This window comes from Oncorhynchus clarkii, chromosome 7, assembly GCF_045791955.1.
Source record: "Oncorhynchus clarkii lewisi isolate Uvic-CL-2024 chromosome 7, UVic_Ocla_1.0, whole genome shotgun sequence".
In the NCBI taxonomy this organism is placed as follows: domain Eukaryota; kingdom Metazoa; phylum Chordata; class Actinopteri; order Salmoniformes; family Salmonidae; genus Oncorhynchus; species Oncorhynchus clarkii.
Window position 1 is genome coordinate 4263044 of NC_092153.1, and position 19675 is coordinate 4282718.

Here is a 19675-nt window from a genome sequence, read left to right on the forward strand (position 1 = left end):
ACTTTCAAGTATCGCAGCTGAAGTTTGACGCAAGTAACACATTTGTTTTTACAATACCGTTATCGCTGGATAATTGTGTCCTAGTCGACAGGGGAAATGCTTTGATTGAAGCTGTTTGTTATGTATTTAGGGGAGGCATAACGATATCAATAAGGACCTTTGCCTTGTTCTCTTTCAACTAGAATACAAGTCCCGTGTCTGTTTGAGGCCTGTGTGGTAAGATGGAGTGGCGAGAACAGACCAGTGTGACCTGTGAAGACGCCTTCACGGAGGCTCAACGGTGGATGGAGGTAGGTTGGAGATAATGAAGTTATAACCACGTCGAAAACATCTCGTTTGATCCGTGATTGGGCTGATGTGACGAACTAAATATATCCAGGTAAATGTTTTTGATTAAGACTACAGCAGCCTACAGAGCTCTACGTCAAAGGTGTTTAAAGTTAAATGTTCCCGCTAGTCCAAACTTAGACCTGTCTTATTCATTATCTAATTACATTTGGGTAATTGTTCCACGTGATACATTATACAGACAGAGGCGCACTCATTAAATCTACAGGTTTACTACGATGACCATAACGTCACCTAATGACACGTAAAAAATGTGATATGATCCTGTAAATGCAAATAATTGGTGACAATGTTGACACTGGAAGCCACTGTGGAACTGAGTGTGAACTGTGAACGTGTTCAGTTTTAAGAGTGTGGTCATATAGATCAATACACGTATAAAAGAACACGGGTTACTTCACCGTTTTGCCAATAGAACCCTGAGGGTTATCTGTGCTGTTGGGAGTAGATGACGTCATGCACCGTCTTTGTTCTTTTTGAGATGTGCCGTTTTGTCATTTTGAATCATCACATTCTATATAAACTTTCCCCCGGCTCATATGATTCCCTCATATAGTTTTCCTCATTGGACAGTGGCAGTGTTGTGCTCCAGAGAGGTGGCAGGGTGCGTTCTGTTCCCTCTCAGAGGTAGAGGAGAGGGGAACGAGGGGTAGGGGACAGGGAGAGCTGGAGGGGATGTGAGGGGTAGGGGACAGGGAGAGCTGAAGGGGATGTGAGGGGTAGGGGACAGGGAGAGCTGAAGGGGGTGTGAGGGGAACAGTGAATGAATGAAGGAACAAAGGACTCCCACCAAGGGGATGGGGAACAGTGTCCAGCACCATTCAGATGGGGAACAGTGTCCAGCACCATTCAGATGGGGAACAGTGTCCAGCACCATTCAGATGGGGAACAGTGTCCAGCACCATTCAGATGGGGAACAGTGTCCAGCACCATTCAGATGGGGAACAGTGTCCAGCACCATTCAGATGGGGAACAGTGTCCAGCACCATTCAGATGGGGAACAGTGTCCAGCACCATTCAGATGGGGAACAGTGTCCAGCACCATTCAGATGGGGAACAGTGTCCAGCACCATTCAGATGGGGAACAGTGCCCAGCACCATTCAGATGGGGAACAGTGCCCAGCACCATTCAGATGGGGAACAGCGCCCAGCCATGCGTGGACCTGGGAGGGCATAGGCCCACCTACTTGGGAGCCTGGTCCAGCCAATCAGTATGAGTCTTTACCCACAAAATGGCTTTATTACAAACAGAAATACTTTACCAGCACCCCCCCGCCCCCTGCTTGTCACCTGCGGTTATGAGGCCAGGTTGGAGTTGGAAACGGCTTATGGTAGAGAAATTAACATTCACATCTCTACCAGCAGCTCTGGTGGATATTCCTGCGTTCAGCATGCCAATTGCACGCCCCCGTCAACCTCTGACATCTGTGACATTGTGTTGTGTTGTGCGACAAAACTGCACATTTTTGTGGCCTTTTATTGTACCCCAGCACAAGGTGCACCTGTGTAATGATCATGCTGTTTAATCATCTTCTTGATGTGCCGCACCTGTCAGGTGGATGGATTATCTTGACAGTCTACATTAAACTATATTACGTACAAACACTTGTCTGTGGACATCTCATTACCATAACACTTAAGTTCCTGTAAAAACTCCCATCAGTTTTTAAATAAACACTTTTATTACCCATGATGCATCATCTAGAGGAGTAGTAGATGTAACTGTTTTGTTTTTTTACCTTAATTTAACGAGCCAAGTCAGTTAAGTTAAATGAAGAACACATTCTAATTTACAATGAAGGTTTTCTGGGGAACAGATGAGTTCTCAGACTGGGCTTCTTGTTTTCCAACACCCCCCTTTACCCCCGCTGGGCTTTCTCTGTACCCCCGCTGGGCTTTCTCTGTACCCCCGCTGGGCTTTCTCTGTACCCCCGCTGGGCTTTCTCTGTACCCCCGCTGGGCTTTCTCTGTACCCCCGCTGGGCTTTCTCTGTACCCCCGCTGGGCTTTCTCTGTACCCCCGCTGGGCTTTCTCTGTACCCCCGCTGGGCTTTCTCTGTACCCCCGCTGGGCTTTCTCTGTACCCCCGCTGGGCTTTCTCTGTACCCCCGCTGGGCTTTCTCTGTACCCCCGCTGGGCTTTCTCTGTACCCCGGCTGGGCTTTCTCTGTACCCCCGGCTGGGCTTTCTCTGTACCCCCGCTTGGGCTTTCTCTGTACCCCCGCTTGGCTTTCTCTGTACCCCCGCTTGGCTTTCTCTGTACCCCCGCTTGGCTTTCTCTGTACCCCCCCCTTTGCCCCGCTGGGCTTTCTCTGTACCCTGTTGTCTCAGACCTTTTCATAAGGAGCCATGTTTAAAAAAAAAAAAATGGAAACATTGATTTGTTTATTAATTTTTGGACTGTAACAGCAATGAGAATTTAGTAAAACATTGTGGTAAAATGCAAATCTGATAAAAAAATAAAAAAATAAAACAAACATAATTATGCACTAGGTAAGTATAGATCATAATCTGTGATCCAAGAGGACTTTTAGTTTAAAAAAAATGACACTTGCATGTTTGCTTGTTAGTTTATCTAAGATGGTATTGTGTTTCCTCTTCCTGTATATATAGGAAGTGACAAATAAATCATTCGGAAGCAACAACTTCCGCTCTGCTCTGGAGAATGGAGTCCTGCTCTGCCAGTGAGTATTATGGGAACTGTAGTGTGGACTCCTGCTCTGCCAGTGAGTATTATGGGAACTGTAGTGTGTATATCTGGAGAATGGAGTCCTGCTCTGCCAGTGAGTATTATGGGAACTGTAGTGTATATATCTGGAGAATGGAGTCCTGCTCTGCCAGTGAGTATTATGGGAACTGTAGTGTATATATCTGGAGAATGGAGTCCTGCTCTGCCAGTGAGTATTATGGGAACTGTAGTGTATATATCTGGAGAATGGAGTCCTGCTCTGCCAGTGAGTATTATGGGAACTGTAGTGTATATATCTGGAGAATGGAGTCCTGCTCTGCCAGTGAGTATTATGGGAACTGTAGTGTGTATATCTGGAGAATGGAGTCCTGCTCTGCCAGGGTGTATTATGGGAACTGTAGTGTATATATATATCTGGAGAATGGAGTCCTGCTCTGCCAGTGAGTATTATGGGAACTGTAGTGTGTATATATATCTGCAGAATGGAGTCCTGCACTGCCAGTAGTGATGAATGAATCCCAATGGCTGTGGTTCTATAAACACCTTAGTGGTTTAAGTACCAGGTCCTGGTGTGGTCGATGGTCACGCTGTCTAACTCGTCTGTTCTTCCCTCTGTCCCTCCCTTTCTCAGTCTAATCAACCAGTTGAAACCAGGCCTTATTAAGAGAATGAACACGCTGTCTACTCCAATGGCTGGACTGGTGAGTTCACTGCGTGTAGCCGTTCTACATTTCATATGAGAAGGCAGAGGGATCTCTTGTCTGCCAGGGTGACAGTAGTTTGACGACTTGGGTCTTTCAGGAAGTCGTCCTCTGTGGTTTCCTGCGTGTCGCTCGGAGGTTCCTGCCTAGTGTGACAGATCTGAAACTGTCTAAGGATCTAGTGATGTGATGAACATGACAAACCTGAGTGGGGCAGTCAGGCTGAGTGGGGCAGTCAGGCTGAGTGGGGCAGTCAGGCTGAGTGGGGCAGTCAGGCTGAGTGGGGCAGTCAGGCTGAGTGGGGCAGTCAGGCTGAGTGGGGCAGTCAGGCTGGCTGAGTGGGGCAGCTCAACACATTTGATTCAGAGGCTGGTCAAACTGTCAAGGTTCCACTTGTTTGGAACGGATCCTGGAAAGCTATTAAGAGACTCCTCCCACCAGTCACATGATCATCCTTAGGCCACGCCTTCTGATTGTTCTGTATGGTAACTCCCAGTACTGCCCCACCCCTCTCCCCTCTCTGCCCCTGCCCTCTCTGCCTCTGCCCCTCCCCTCTCTGCCCCTCCCCTCTCTGCCCCTCCCCTCTCTGCCCCTCCCCTCTCTGCCCCTGCCCTCTCTGCCCCTGCCCTCTCTGCCCCTGCCCTCTCTGCCCCTGCCCTCTCTGCCCCTGCCCTCTCTGCCCCTGCCCTCTCTGCCCCTGCCCTCTCTTCCCCTGCCCTCTCTTCCCCTGCCCTCTCTGCCCCTGCCCTCTCTGCCCCTGCCCTCTCTGCCTCTGCCACTCCCCTCTCTACCCCTCCCCTCTCTGCCCCTCCCCTCTCTGCCCCTCCCCTCTCTGCCCCTCCCCTCTCTGCCCCTCTACCTACTCTCTCCTCCAGGACAATGTGAATGTGTTTCTGAGAGCGTGTGGTACACTCGGTCTACACGAGGCTCAGCTGTTTCATCCTGGAGACCTGCAAGACCTGTCCACACGCGCTACACTCAGGTAAAACTCCTTTTATTTGGTCAATATATATATTTTATTATTTGTAGAACAAATCAAATGGAAGTGGAGGATTAATATGGTTTTCATCCCCAGCTGCTGGACTTATAGTGATGTTAGAAGGTGCCTGTTGGAGGGGCTGTTCATTAGATGGTGCCTGTTAGACGGTGCCTGTTTAGTTAGACGGTGCCTGTTTAGTTAGACGGTGCCTGTTTAGTTAGACGGTGCCTGTTGATGTATAGACTGTGTTTAATGTATTTCTTGGCCAGCGTCTCACTAGTTGGAACGTTAGTGTACGCGGACTGGACTCACTAATGACATGCTGCGCACACTGGCCTGTGGTTGTGTATATCGGGTTATACAGCCAGTTCTGTGTTATCACTGATTGCATGGTGTTGATAGTGGGTTGTCTGGTTTGGCTTGGCAGCTAAATCACGTGGCTAGATGAGTAGTCCACAGTATGGTGTTTCACATGAGTCCTATCAGAGTGACTATTTAAACAGAATAATATTTTATAGACTGTCCATAATAGATCACCTTTTGTTAGTGAGAAGCCGTGGGTAAAGGTTAGCCGTGGGTAAAGGTTAGCCGTGGGTAAAGGTTAGCCGTGGGTAAAGGTTAGCCGTGGGTAAAGGTTAGCCGTGGGTAAAGGTTAGCCGGTGTGTCGTCTCTGCTCGGACTAAGAGATCTCATTTTCTTCTCAGGTGTGTAGAGAGCAAAAGGAGGCTGAAAAACGTAAGTGGATATGTACTTGAATTGTTTGTGTGAAAGGTGTTGAGCTATAACTTGGAACTGTCATAATTCCCATCGAGAATCTCTTACTGTGTAACAGCCCTGCTTACGACTGGCCTCTAGTCCGTCGTGACGGGGAACGGCCCTGCTAAAATTGTTCTCTAGTCTACGTCGTGACGGGGAGCAGCCTGGCCTCTAGTCTACGTCGTGACGGGGAGCAGCCTGTCCTCTAGTCTACGTCGTGACGGGGAGCGGCCTTGCTGCGACTGTTCTCTAGTCTACGTCGTGACGGGGAGCGGCCCTGCTGCGACTGTTCTCTAGTCTACGTCGTGACGGGGAGCGGCCCTGCTGCGACTGTTCTCTAGTCTACGTCGTGACGGGGAGCGGCCCTGCTGCGACTGTTCTCTAGTCTACGTCGTGACGGGGAGCGGACCTGCTGCGACTGTTCTCTAGTCTACGTCGTGACGGGGAGCGGCCCTGCTGCGACTGTTCTCTAGTCTACGTCGTGACGGGGAGCAGCCTGTCCTCTAGTCTACGTCGTGACGGGGAGCGGCCTTGCTGCGACTGTTCTCTAGTCTACGTCGTGACGGGGAGCGGCCCTGCTGCGACTGTTCTCTAGTCTACGTCGTGACGGGGAGCGGCCCTGCTGCGACTGTTCTCTAGTCTACGTCGTGACGGGGAGCGGCCCTGCTGCGACTGTTCTCTAGTCTACGTCGTGACGGGGAGCGGCCCTGCTGCGACTGTTCTCTAGTCTACGTCGTGACGGGGAGCGGCCCTGCTGCGACTGTTCTCTAGTCTACGTCGTGACGGGGAGCGGCCCTGCTGCGACTGTTCTCTAGTCTACGTCGTGACGGGGAGCGGCCCTGCTGCGACTGACCTCTAGTCTACGTCGTGACGGGGAGCGGCCTGTCCTCTACATAATGAAAGATAAAGTTCCCGCCCAAAGCAGTGATCTCTCCTCCAGGTTCTAATCACCATCTACTGGCTGGGTCGGAAGGCCCAGGCGGATCCCTTCTACTCTGGCCCTCAGCTCAACCTCAAAGCGTTCGAGGGACTACTGGGCATCGCTCTGTCCAAGGTAACACGCTCCCTCACCTTAACCCTCAGCTCAACCTCAAGGCCTTCTAGGGACCACTAAGCTTAGCTCTATGGTGTGGTACTGCTCCTCTGTCTGTACCCCAGACCTGAACCCCCTGGGATTATCTCTGTCTGTACCCCACACCTGGGGCTAATACATGTACTTTACCCTGTACAACTGAACCAATGGATATTTATAAACGTGCAAACTCAAAGCTAAATAAAAATGTGTGTCCCCTGTGTGTCCCCTGTGTGTCCCAGGCTCTAGAAGAAACCCCCAGAGGCAGTGTAACAGACAGGGACTACAGTGATGTGATCTACCCAGAGAGGGATGATGAGCTGCTGCCTCTAACCCGGTCCCAGACACCCGGCTACAGCAGAGAGGACTCCGTAGAGAGCTTTAACTCGGCCCTGAGCTTTGACTCGGCGGAGTCACGTACCCTCAGCTGTATCTCTGACTCCATCCTGAGGGCCGGCAGCGAGGGTAACGACTGGAATATGTTGTTATAGTCAACAGCGTTGGCTGGTTTTTAGTCAGAATACGGTCAACGCAGGATGTGGGGAGTTCCCGGTCCATACGAAAATACGCTACCAACAGAATCCAAAGTTAATGGTCACCGTATTAGTAGTCACTATCAGGAATGTTGCTCTTCCCAGAGAAGGACGTGCTTACGGCCACGGCCTTTCCCTGCCCCCCGTCCTGCCAGCTCTCTCCTCTCAGTGAGACATTCCATCTGGTTCCACACGGGTCTGATAATGGACATGTCTCATGCCTGGAGCGGGCCAGAGGTGGGGCGCAGGACGCTAGAGGCACCCTATTCCCTACGGAGTGCACTACTATAGACTAGGGCACTGTAAAACCCTATTCCCTACGTAGTGCACTACTATAGACTAGAGCCCTATTCCCTATGTAGTGCACTACTATAGACTAGAGCCCTATTCCCTATGTAGTGCACTACTATAGACCAGGGCACTATAGAAACCTATTCCCTACGCAGTGCACTACTATAAACCAGAGCCCTATTAGTAGTGCACTACGTAGGGAATAGGGCTCCATTTGGGACTCTGTTAGGGATGCTCCCTAATGCCGCTCCACCGTTGGCTGTCTAGGTTCGTTACCTTCTCTCTGGCGGCTGTCTGGGTTCGTTGCCTTCTCTCTGGCGGCTGTCTAGGTTCGTTGCCTTCTCTCTGGCGGCTGTCTAGGTTCGTTGCCTTCTCTCTGGCGGCTGTCTAGGTTCGTTGCCTTCTCTCTGGCGGCTGTCTAGGTTCGTTGCCTTCTCTCTGGCGGCTGTCTAGGTTCGTTGCCTTCTCTCTGGCGGCTGTCTAGGTTCGTTGCCTTCTCTCTGGCGGCTGTCTAGGTTCGTTGCCTTCTCTCTGGCGGCTGTCTAGGTTCGTTGCCTTCTCTCTGGCGGCTGTCTAGGTTCGTTGCCTTCTCTCTGGCGGCTGTCTAGGTTCGTTGCCTTCTCTCTGGCGGCTGTCTAGGTTCGTTGCCTTCTCTCTGGCGGCTGTCTAGGTTCGTTGCCTTCTCTCTGGCGGCTGTCTAGGTTCGTTGCCTTCTCTCTGGCGGCTGTCTAGGTTCGTTGCCTTCTCTCTGGCGGCTGTCTAGGTTCGTTGCCTTCTCTCTGGCGGCTGTCTAGGTTCGTTGCCTTCTCTCTGGCGGCTGTCTAGGTTCGTTGCCTTCTCTCTGGCGGCTGTCTAGGTTCGTTGCCTTCTCTCTGGCGGCTGTCTGGGTTCGTTGCCTTCTCTCTGTTGGACTCCTACTGGTCTATGAGCTCCTCTCCCTCCCCTCCCTCCCCTCTCCCCCCTCTCCCCTCCCCAGACTCCAGCAGTGACGTGGAGGCAGAGAACTCTTTTAGGATGAAGGCGGCGGAGGGCAGAGAATCGGGACTGAGGAACTGGGGCAACGTACCTGCACCCTTCCAGAGGAAGAAACGTGAGGAAAACCGAATTAAGGGCTGCCTCCCGAGCCCCCTCACCAGGTACTGTGATGTCATACCTACCGAATTACCGTTTTAAACAATAATTGTTAATCTTCGTTTAGTTAGTTGCTTTACCTGAGTACCACGTTTAGTTTTCTGCTAGTTGAATTTGCATGGTGTGGAGGTTTCTATTCAGTTCCGTTGTGTAGGTGTCAACGTGTGCTGATGTAATACACGTCGTTGTGTAGGTGCTGATGTAATACACGTCGTTGTGTAGGTGCTGATGTAATACACGTCGTTGTGTAGGTGCTGATGTAATACACGTCGTTGTGTAGGTGCTGATGTAATACACATCGTTGTGTAGGTGCTGATGTAATACACGTCGTTGTGTAGGTGTCAACGTGTGCTGATGTAATACACATCGTTGTGTAGGTGCTGATGTAATACACATCGTTGTGTAGGTGTCAACGTGTGCTGATGTAATACACATCGTTGTGTAGGTGCTGATGTAATACACGTCGTTGTGTAGGTGCTGATGTAATACACATCGTTGTGTAGGTGTCAACGTGTGCTGATGTAATACACATCGTTGTGTAGGTGCTGATGTAATACACGTCGTTGTGTAGGTGCTGATGTAATACACATCGTTGTGTAGGTGCTGATGTAATACACATCGTTGTGTAGGTGTCAACGTGTGCTGATGTAATACACATCGTTGTGTAGGGGCTGATGTAATGCACGTCGTTGTGTAGGTGCTGATGTAATACACATCGTTGTGTAGGTGCTGATGTAATACACGTCGTTGTGTAGGTGCTGATGTAATACACGTCGTTGTGTAGGTGCTGATGTAATACACGTCGTTGTGTAGGTGCTGATGTAATACACGTCGTTGTGTAGGTGCTGATGTAATACACGTCGTTGTGTAGGTGCTGATGTAATACACGTCGTTGTGTAGGTGCTGATGTAATACACGTCGTTGTGTAGGTGCTGATGTAATACACGTCGTTGTGTAGGTGCTGATGTAATACACGTCGTTGTGTAGGTGCTGATGTAATACACGTCGTTGTGTAGGTGCTGATGTAATACACGTCGTTGTGTAGGTGCTGATGTAATACACGTCGTTGTGTAGGTGCTGATGTAATACACGTCGTTGTGTAGGTGCTGATGTAATACACGTCGTTGTGTAGGTGCTGATGTAATACACGTCGTTGTGTAGGTGCTGATGTAATACACGTCGTTGTGTAGGTGCTGATGTAATACACGTCGTTGTGTAGGTGTCAACGTGTGCTGATGTAATACACGTCGTTGTGTAGGTGCTGATGTAATACACGTCGTTGTGTAGGTGCTGATGTAATACACGTCGTTGTGTAGGTGTCAACGTGTGCTGATGTAATACACATCGTTGTGTAGGTGCTGATGTAATACACGTCGTTGTGTAGGTGCTGATGTAATACACGTCGTTGTGTAGGTGCTGATGTAATACACGTCGTTGTGTAGGTGCTGATGTAATACACGTCGTTGTGTAGGTGCTGATGTAATGCACGTCGTTGTGTAGGTGCTGATGTAATACACGTCGTTGTGTAGGTGCTGATGTAATGCACGTCGTTGTGTAGGTGCTGATGTAATGCACGTCGTTGTGTAGGTGCTGATGTAATGCACGTCGTTGTGTAGGTGCTGATGTAATACACGTCGTTGTGTAGGTGCTGATGTAATGCACGTCGTTGTGTAGGTGCTGATGTAATGCACGTCGTTGTGTAGGTGCTGATGTAATACACGTCGTTGTGTAGGGGCTGATGTAATACACGTCGTTGTGTAGGGGCTGATGTAATACACGTCGTTGTGTAGGTGCTGATGTAATGCACGTCGTTGTGTAGGTGCTGATGTAATGCACGTCGTTGTGTAGGTGCTGATGTAATGCACGTCGTTGTGTAGGTGCTGATGTAATGCACGTCGTTGTGTAGGTGCTGATGTAATACACGTCGTTGTGTAGGTGCTGATGTAATACACGTCGTTGTGTAGGTGCTGATGTAATGCACGTCGTTGTGTAGGTGCTGATGTAATGCACGTCGTTGTGTAGGTGCTGATGTAATGCACGTCGTTGTGTAGGTGCTGATGTAATGCACGTCGTTGTGTAGGTGCTGATGTAATGCACGTCGTTGTGTAGGTGCTGATGTAATGCACGTCGTTGTGTAGGTGCTGATGTAATGCACGTCGTTGTGTAGGTGCTGATGTAATGCACGTCGTTGTGTAGGTGCTGATGTAATGCACGTCGTTGTGTAGGTGCTGATGTAATGCACGTCGTTGTGTAGGTGCTGATGTAATGCACGTCGTTGTGTAGGTGCTGATGTAATGCACGTCGTTGTGTAGGTGCTGATGTAATGCACGTCGTTGTGTAGGTGCTGATGTAATGCACGTCGTTGTGTAGGTGCTGATGTAATGCACGTCGTTGTGTAGGTGCTGATGTAATACACGTCGTTGTGTAGGTGCTGATGTAATACACGTCGTTGTGTAGGTGCTGATGTAATACACGTCGTTGTGTAGGTGCTGATGTAATACACGTCGTTGTGTAGGTGCTGATGTAATACACGTCGTTGTGTAGGTGCTGATGTAATACACGTCGTTGTGTAGGTGCTGATGTAATACACGTCGTTGTGTAGGTGCTGATGTAATACACGTCGTTGTGTAGGTGCTGATGTAATACACGTCGTTGTGTAGGTGCTGATGTAATACACGTCGTTGTGTAGGTGCTGATGTAATACACGTCGTTGTGTAGGTGCTGATGTAATACACGTCGTTGTGTAGGTGCTGATGTAATACACGTTGTTGTGTAGGTGCTGATGTAATACACGTCGTTGTGTAGGTGCTGATGTAATACACGTCGTTGTGTAGGTGCTGATGTAATACACGTCGTTGTGTTTTCTAGATTCCAGGAAGTTGGAATCAACTGTTTAAAAAAAAAAAAAAAAGAGAAAATTGTCACATTCCGAACCTCATGTTGTTGACCTAACTCTGATTGCTGATTTGCTTACCATAGCGACAGCGACTCGGACGCCGACCGGCCCCAGCCTGACGTCGTCGCGGACGACCTGGCCAGTCGACGGTTCCGCTCCCCTTCACCATCCACGCCCATAAATTTTGCGGTACCCATGAGCCCGCAAGGCACGTTGAGGCTGTGGACAGGAAGCCCTTGCCTGTTTAGGATTGACTCCCCTCCCAGACACACCGCAGTGTTCTCTCCCAGGTCAGACGGAGAGAGAGAGGCGTTCGTATATAATGGCTTTATATCAGGGTTGTGATTGTCATCACGCTAACGGCTTCTGAAACAACTAGCGTGTGGCTGGTCCTGTCATCACGCTAACGGCTTCTGAAACAACTAGCATGAGGCCGGTCCTGTCATCACGCTAACGGCTTCTGAAACAACTAGCATGAGGCCGGTCCTGTCATCACGCTAACGGCTTCTGAAACAACTAGCATGAGGCTGGTCCTGTCATCAAGCTAACAGCTACTGAAACAACTAGCATGAGGCCGGTCCTGTCATCACGCTAACGGCTTCTGAAACAACTAGCATGAGGCCGGTCCTGTCATCACGCTAACGGCTTCTGAAACAACTAGCGTGTGGCTGGTCCTGTCATCACGCTAACGGCTTCTGAAACAACTAGCATGAGGCCGGTCCTGTCATCACGCTAACGGCTTCTGAAACAACTAGCATGAGGCCGGTCCTGTCATCACGCTAACGGCTTCTGAAACAACTAGCATGAGGCCGGTCCTGTCATCAAGCTAACGGCTACTGAAACGACTAGCGTGAGGCCGGTCCTGTCATCAAGCTAACGGCTACTGAAACGACTAGCGTGAGGCCGGTCCTGTCATCACGCTAACGGCTTCTGAAACAACTAGCATGAGGCCGGTCCTGTCATCAAGCTAACGGCTACTGAAACGACTAGCGTGAGGCCGGTCCTGTCATCAAGCTAACGGCTACTGAAACGACTAGCGTGAGGCCGGTCCTGTCATCAAGCTAACGGCTAATAAAACTACTAGCGTGAGGCTTGACGTTTGTCTGTATTACTGACATTTCATTTTCTTCAACTGCCACAGGTGGTTTGTTTTTTCTGGGACTGTCTTTGTACCCTTTAGGCTCCAACAAACAAGTTTGGTGAAATACGATGAAGTAGTTTGCCTGTTTCCATGACATTCCTGGAACAGAGCTAGCTGTTGTTTTCCACTAACCCTGGTAGTGCTCAACATGGGTATGTAGTGTTGAACTGTGAAAGGTGTGGCTGCTCCTAACTCTACCCGAAGCCCCGGGTGCTTGTGACGGTGTTTAGTTGGCGTATTGTCCACCTCAGAGTGTTGACGACTACTATAACACAGACGGCTCTGGTTAGCAGCAGTTCCACAGCGTTGTGTGACCAGTGCTCCTAACTCTTTACTCGACACCTCGCTGTAAGGGACTCGCTGTGTTTTTGTATTGGGAATGTCCACTGTTAACACGGACGGCCGTCCCGGCCTGTCCTCTGGTTCAACAGCAGCAGTACTGCAGCGTCTCCATTCCCGCCCAACCTGTTCCACGACCCCCTGTCTTCCATCACCCCCACCCTCTTCTCCGAGGTGGAGCGCTCCATCGACGAGGAACTCCTCCTGATGGAGCTGTGTGAGGAAGACTCTGAGGAGGGGCGAGAGGATCCTGACCCTGTCAAAGATGATCTGTACGCTCGGCGGTTGGAACTGGCCCTCCACCAGACGACCTCCAACCCTGGCTACAACCGCTTCCTGCCCCGCTATTGGACTCCCGAGGAGGAGGTGCACGTCAGGACCATCAGGCTGGGCTCTCAGAGGAGACCCTGGTACCACAAGATGTACAGATTGAGGTCTGGATCTGTCCCGTTACTGTGGGTCATGACTGGTTTGAATAATCCTGACTCTATCCCTAACCCTGGTACAGGAACTGGGTTTGAATAATCCTAACTCTACCCCTAACCCTGGTACAGGAACTGGGTTTGAATAATCCTAACTCTACCCCTAACCCTGGTACAGGAACTGGGTTTGAATAATCCTAACTCTACCCCTAACCCTGGTACAGGAACTGGGTTTGAATAATCCTGACTCTATCCCTAACCCTGGTACAGGAACTGGGTTTGAATAATCCTGACTCTATCCCTAACCCTGGTACAGGAACTGGGTTTGAATAATCCTGACTCTATCCCTAACCCTGGTACAGGAACTGGGTTTGAATAATGCTGACTCTATCCCTAACCCTGGTACAGGAACTGGGTTTGAATAATCCTGACTATATCCCTAACCCTGGTACAGGGACTGGGTTTGACTAATCCTGACTCTATCCCTAACCCTGGTACAGGGACTGGGTTTGAATAATCCTGACTCTATCCCTAACCCTGGTACAGGAACTGGGTTTGAATAATCCTGACTATCCCTAACCCTGGTACAGGTAGATGTGTGTTTTGTGCCATGGCTGGGTTCGATTTAAGCTGGGTTTGGATAATGCTTGACGTTGACGTTTGGTGTTCAACTCTTGTGTGAGAGAACCAGAATACCTCAATGCTAAACATTAAAAGCCTCGCCGTGTAATCCCAGAATACCTCAATGCTAAACATTAAAAGCCTCGCCGTGTAATCCCAGAATACCTCAATGCTAATCATTAACAGCCTCGCCGTGTAATCCCAGAATACCTCAATGCTAAACATTAAAAGCCTCGCCGTGTAATCCCAGAATACCTCAATGCTAAACATTACAAGCCTCGCTGTGTAATCCCAGAATACCTCAATGCTAAACATTAAAATCCCCAAACTTTTACCACAACGCTTTGCTCTGCTTTTCACCACGGCAGTTCATTCTCTCAATTTTTCGGAATTTCAATTTTTTTGTTTGGGGTACAACTTCCTGTTTTCCTTTCTGTTGATCTTGCCCTGTTAAATCTCCTCTCTTCCTCAGTTTCATCCCTTTCCTTCTCTCTCCTTCCCCTCTTCTGTTTGTAGCCGAAAGACAACAGGTTCCTCAGGATGATTCAGGCTGTGACATCACTCCTTGGCTCGTTGTTCCTGTCTTGTCTGCACCCCCTCCCTCCAGCCACCCCCATCCCGACTTTACCTTCACCCCTGTATCCCAGTTCAGTGCTTTGTGCAACCGAAAATGAACTATTTCCGAAGGAGTAGATTTTAAACTAGGCTTGTGTGGTATCCAGATTGTCATGTCTTCATACCGACCTTGATCCATCCTGAGATATTCAGTAATACCGGCACTGAACACAAGGGCTGCCATTTTCAAACTCCACTGAGCTTCTGTAATCTGAAGGTTAGCAATGCTAACAACTACATGTAAAATCCCATAGAGAATGCTAACGGACGCATTGCAAACATTTTTATTGTCTCAGACTTCATCTATTTGCTGGACAGACATCCCAACTATTGAAGTTCTACAAGTAATTTAAAAAAAATGCTTCTCAATTTGCTGCACGCGCAAATATTAGACTGCAAGGATCTTGATCCAGGAGGGGATTTTCTGTTATCACGCAAAGCGTGATTTTGGAAGAAGCTAACCACTCAGCTAGGTAGCTAACTAGCTACTAAATTAGCTAACCACTTAGCCAGGTAGCTAACTAGCTACTAAATTAGCTAACCACTTAGCTAGGCAGGTAGCTAACTAGCTATTAAATTAGCTAACCACTTAGCTAGGTAGGTAGCTAACTAGCTATTAAATTAGCTAACCACTTAGCTAGGTAGGTAGCTAACTAGCTATTAAATTAGCTAACCACTTAGCTAGGTAGCTAACTAACTACTAAATTAGCTAACCACTTAGCTAGGTAGGTAGCTAACTAGCTATTAAATTAGCTAACCACTTAGCTAGGTAGGTAGCTAACTAGCTATTAAATTAGCTAACCACTTAGCTAGGTAGCTAACTAACTACTAAATTAGCTAACCACTTAGCTAGGTAGCTAACTAACTACTAAATGACCTAACCAGAGCATTTAATACATTTTAGACGTTTAACTTTATTTTAAAACTTAAAAATAATAAAGGCCCATCACCCTTTTGGATGATAAAAAATTAACCTCGTATTTACAGCTTTCGCTTGTGTACTTTCTACAGCGGTCTCTTATTTTAATTTGTTTTATTTTTGACAGTAGTTACACAGCAAGAATAAAGTAATTAGATATGTTGATGTACAGTACCGGTCAAAAGTTTGGACACCTACTCATTCAAGGGTTTTTATTTTATTTCTACTATTTGTTATATTGTATAATAATAATAATAGTTACGACAAACAATGAAATAACACATGGAATCATGTAGTAAGCAAAGTGTTAAACAAATTAAAATATATTTGTGATTCTTCAAAGTAGCCACCCTTTGCCTTGACAGCTTTACACTCTTGGCATTCTCTCAACCAGTTTTATGGGGTATTCACCTGGAATGCATTTCAAATAACAGCTGTGCCTTAAGTTAATTAGTGTAATTTCTTTCCTTAATGCATTTGAGCCAATCAGTTGTGTTGTGACGACAAGGTTAGGGGTGGTATACAGAAGATGCCAAATAGGGATAAAAGACCAAGTCCATATTATGACGAACAGCTCAAATAAGCAAAGAGAAACAACAGTCCATCATTACTTTAAGATACGAAGGTCAGCCAATACGGAACATTTCAAGAACTTTGAACGTTTCTTTAAGTGCAGTTGCAAAAACCATCATGCTCTGTGATGAATCTGGCTCTCATGAGGTCCGCCACAGGAAAGGAAGTCCCAGAGCAACCTCTGCTGCAGAGGAGTTAACTACACCTCAGATTGCAGCTCAAATAAATGCTTCACAGAGTTCAAGTAACAGACACATCTCAACATCAACTGTTCAGAGGAGACTGTGTGAATCAGGCCTTCATGGTTGAATTGCTGTAAAGAAACCTCAACTAAAGGAAACCAATAAGAGACTTGCTTGGGGCCAAACCAATAAGAAGAGACTTGCTTGGGGCCAAACCAATAAGAAGAGACTTGCTTGGGGCCAAACCAATAAGAAGAGACTTGCTTGGGGCCAAACCAATAAGAAGAGACTTGCATGGGCCAAAAGAACACGACCGGTGAAAATCTGTCCCTTGATCTGAGTCCAAATTTGATTGTTGTTCCAACCGCCATGTCTCTGAGACACAGAGCATTTGAACGGGTGATCTCCGCATGTGTGGTTCCCACCGTGAAGCATGGAGGAGGTGGTGTGTGGTTCCCACCGTGAAGCATGGAGGAGGTGGTGTGATGGTGTGTGGTTCCCACCGTGAAGCATGGAGGAGGTGGTGTGATGGTGTGTGGTTCCCACCGTGAAGCATGGAGGAGGAGGCGTGATGGTGACAGTCTGTGATTTATTTAGAATTCAAGGCACACGTAAGCAGCATGGCTACCACAGCGAAACTCCATCCCGTCTGGTTTGGGCTTAGTCCCACTATCATTTGTTTTTCAACGGGACAATGACCCAACACACCTCCAGGCTGTGTAAGGACTATTTGACCAAGAAGGAGAGTGATGGAGTGCTGCATCAGATGACTTGGCCTCCACAATCCCCTGACCTCAACCCAATTGAGATGGTTTGGGATGAGTTGGACAGCAGAGTGAAGGAAAAGCAGCCAACGACTGCTCAGCATATGTGGGAACTCCTTCAAGACTGTTGGAAAAGCATTCCTCATGAATCTGGTTGAGAGAATGCCAGGAGCGTGCAAAGCTGTCATCAAGTCAAAGGGTGGCTACTTTGAAGAATCTAAATATAAAATTGATTTGTTTAAAATTAACACTTTTTTTTGGACACTGATTCCATGTGTTATTTAATAGTTTTGTCTTCACTATTATTCTTAATGTAGAAAATAGTAAAAATAAAGAAAAACCCTTGAATGAGTAGGTCAGTCCTTTGCCTAGTGGTTAGAGCGTTGGACTTGTAACCGAAATGTTGCAAGATCGAATCCCTGAGCAATGTTTAAGTACTATCATAGAACGCGGGCTTTTAGACCCACACCTCGTATAACTAATAGTTAGTTAGTTAGTTATAAGTTACATCTCTGGCTAAGATTTAGTTGTGAATTCCATCCTGTAATTAGATCACGTGGCGCGTTCTGCACGACAGTGAGACTCAACGCTCCCGCCTCAACATCACATGACCTGGGGACTATCGGTAAGCTTCATAATGGAACAATTGTGACCGGTAAAACGAACGCCATCTTTATCTCCTAACATATTGTACAAGTTGACTGCAGGTATTTACTTAAAGTAATATTATACTAATTATTATACTATCTAATATTCAAATGTATTAATTTCAAGTAGTTTTAACGGTATTTGAGAAATAATTCCCGTGGCTATATCCAAAAACCCCAGTATACCACCCAAGCCTACTTTTAAACCACGTCATTGTGACGGTTATAGCTTTTTAAACAACCTGCGACAAGCTTATCACCTTTGTCATATAGGCAGGGACCGAGCCTTCCGTTAAAATCTACTGCGAAGGGCAGGACTGGAGTCATTTGTTTAAAAAAATGTAAGCTACGTGCTTGTCCATAATCATCATGCAAATAATATTGCCCTGTAGATGTGCTACCAAAGTGATGAGGCTGTAAACATTTTATATGAAGCCTTTATTGGGAAGTGTTTTTAATGCTAAAGGTGTATTGTTGACATTGGAGTTATGACGATCTCTCTGTCTCCCACACACACACGGCATCGGGTCGGCAGGGTAGCCTAGTGGTTAGAGCGTTGGACTTGCATCCTATTCATAATGGCTTCTGGTCAAAAGAAGTGTCCAAGAAAATCAAATGGGGTTTTAGATTTGAACTGTGATGTACCAAACTAACAATGTAACAGTGGGTCAATAAAACAACATGGTCTTTTTTTTTTAAAAGTATTTGTCGTTAGTGTGGTGAATGTTCAGCGTCGGTCACGGCCGCGTGTAATATGAATGGTTTGGACGTTGTCCTTGCTGATCTGCGTCGGTCGCGGCCCGGTGTGAATTGGGATAGTTAGGATTCCGTCCTTGTTGTTAGGACGTTCACTAGTGTTGCACGGTATATTGAAACTATGGTGTGTTTTTTAAATAAATAAATTCTAGAAAATGAAAAACGAGTTCTGTACTAGAATTTGTTACTTTCGGAATCAAATGTGTCTGACTTCTAATGATTGCGAGGATCTGTCTATCAGTGCAGCCGATGTCCCCTTATAGCGAGAGTCCCTTCACTGTTCCACTTCCCTCATTTTTTAGCTCTAGTCTGTCCTGAGGAACCACTGGGAGCCTGGGCTGCTTCATGTTATCTCCTCTCTCTCATACTGACCCTAGTCTGTCCTGAGGAACCACTGGGAGTCTGTCCTGAGGAACCACTGAACTCACTGGGAGTCTGTCCTGAGGAACCTCTGGGAGTCTGTCCTGAGGAACCTCTGGGAGTCTGTCCTGAGGAACCTCTGGGAGTCTGTCCTGAGGAACCTCTGGGAGTCTGTCCTGAGGAACCACTGGGAGCCTGGGCTGCTTCATGTTATCTCCTCTCTCTCATACTGACCCTAGTCTGTCCTGAGGAACCACTGGGAGTCTGTCCTGAGGAACCACTGAACTCACTGGGAGTCTGTCCTGAGGAACCTCTGGGAGTCTGTCCTGAGGAACCTCTGGGAGTCTGTCCTGAGGAACCTCTGGGAGTCTGTCCTGAGGAACCTCTGGGAGTCTGGACTGTATCATGTTAGCTCCTCTCTCATACTGACTAGTCTGTCCTGAGGAACCTCTGGGAGTCTGTCCTGAGGAACCTCTGGGAGTCTGGACTGTATCATGTTAGCTCCTCTCATACTGACCCCAGTCTGTCCTGAGGAACCTCTGGGAGTCTGTCCTGAGGAACCTCTGGGAGTCTGGACTGTATCATGTTAGCTCCTCTCTCATACTGACTAGTCTGTCCTGAGGAACCTCTGGGAGTCTGTCCTGAGGAACCTCTGGGAGTCTGTCCTGAGGAACCTCTGGGAGTCTGTCCTGAGGAACCTCTGGGAGTCTGGACTGTATCATGTTAGCTCCTCTCTCATACTGACTAGTCTGTCCTGAGGAACCTCTGGGAGTCTGGACTGTATCATGTTAGCTCCTCTCATACTGACTAGTCTGTCCTGAGGAACCTCTGGGAGTCTGGACTGTATCATGTTAGCTCCTCTCATACTGACTAGTCTGTCCTGAGGAACCTTTGGGAGTCTGGACTGTATCATGTTAGCTCCTCTCTCATACTGACTAGTCT

At 47.9% G+C, this 19675-nt stretch overlaps 1 protein-coding gene across 1 annotated transcript in view; it reads left to right on the top strand.

Moving 5' to 3' along the window:
• Positions 1-19675, top strand: part of LOC139412759 (LIM domain 7b) — a 67057-nt gene continuing 47382 nt past the window's right edge. Inside the window, exons 1-8 of the mRNA XM_071159446.1 lie at positions 1-290; positions 2960-3030; positions 3667-3736; positions 4612-4718; positions 5420-5450; positions 6412-6525; positions 6786-7008; positions 8344-8503. Of these exons, the coding sequence (XP_071015547.1) occupies positions 222-290; positions 2960-3030; positions 3667-3736; positions 4612-4718; positions 5420-5450; positions 6412-6525; positions 6786-7008; positions 8344-8503 (845 nt within the window). The 5' untranslated portion in view covers positions 1-221. The remainder of the gene's footprint in view (positions 291-2959; positions 3031-3666; positions 3737-4611; positions 4719-5419; positions 5451-6411; positions 6526-6785; positions 7009-8343; positions 8504-19675) is intronic.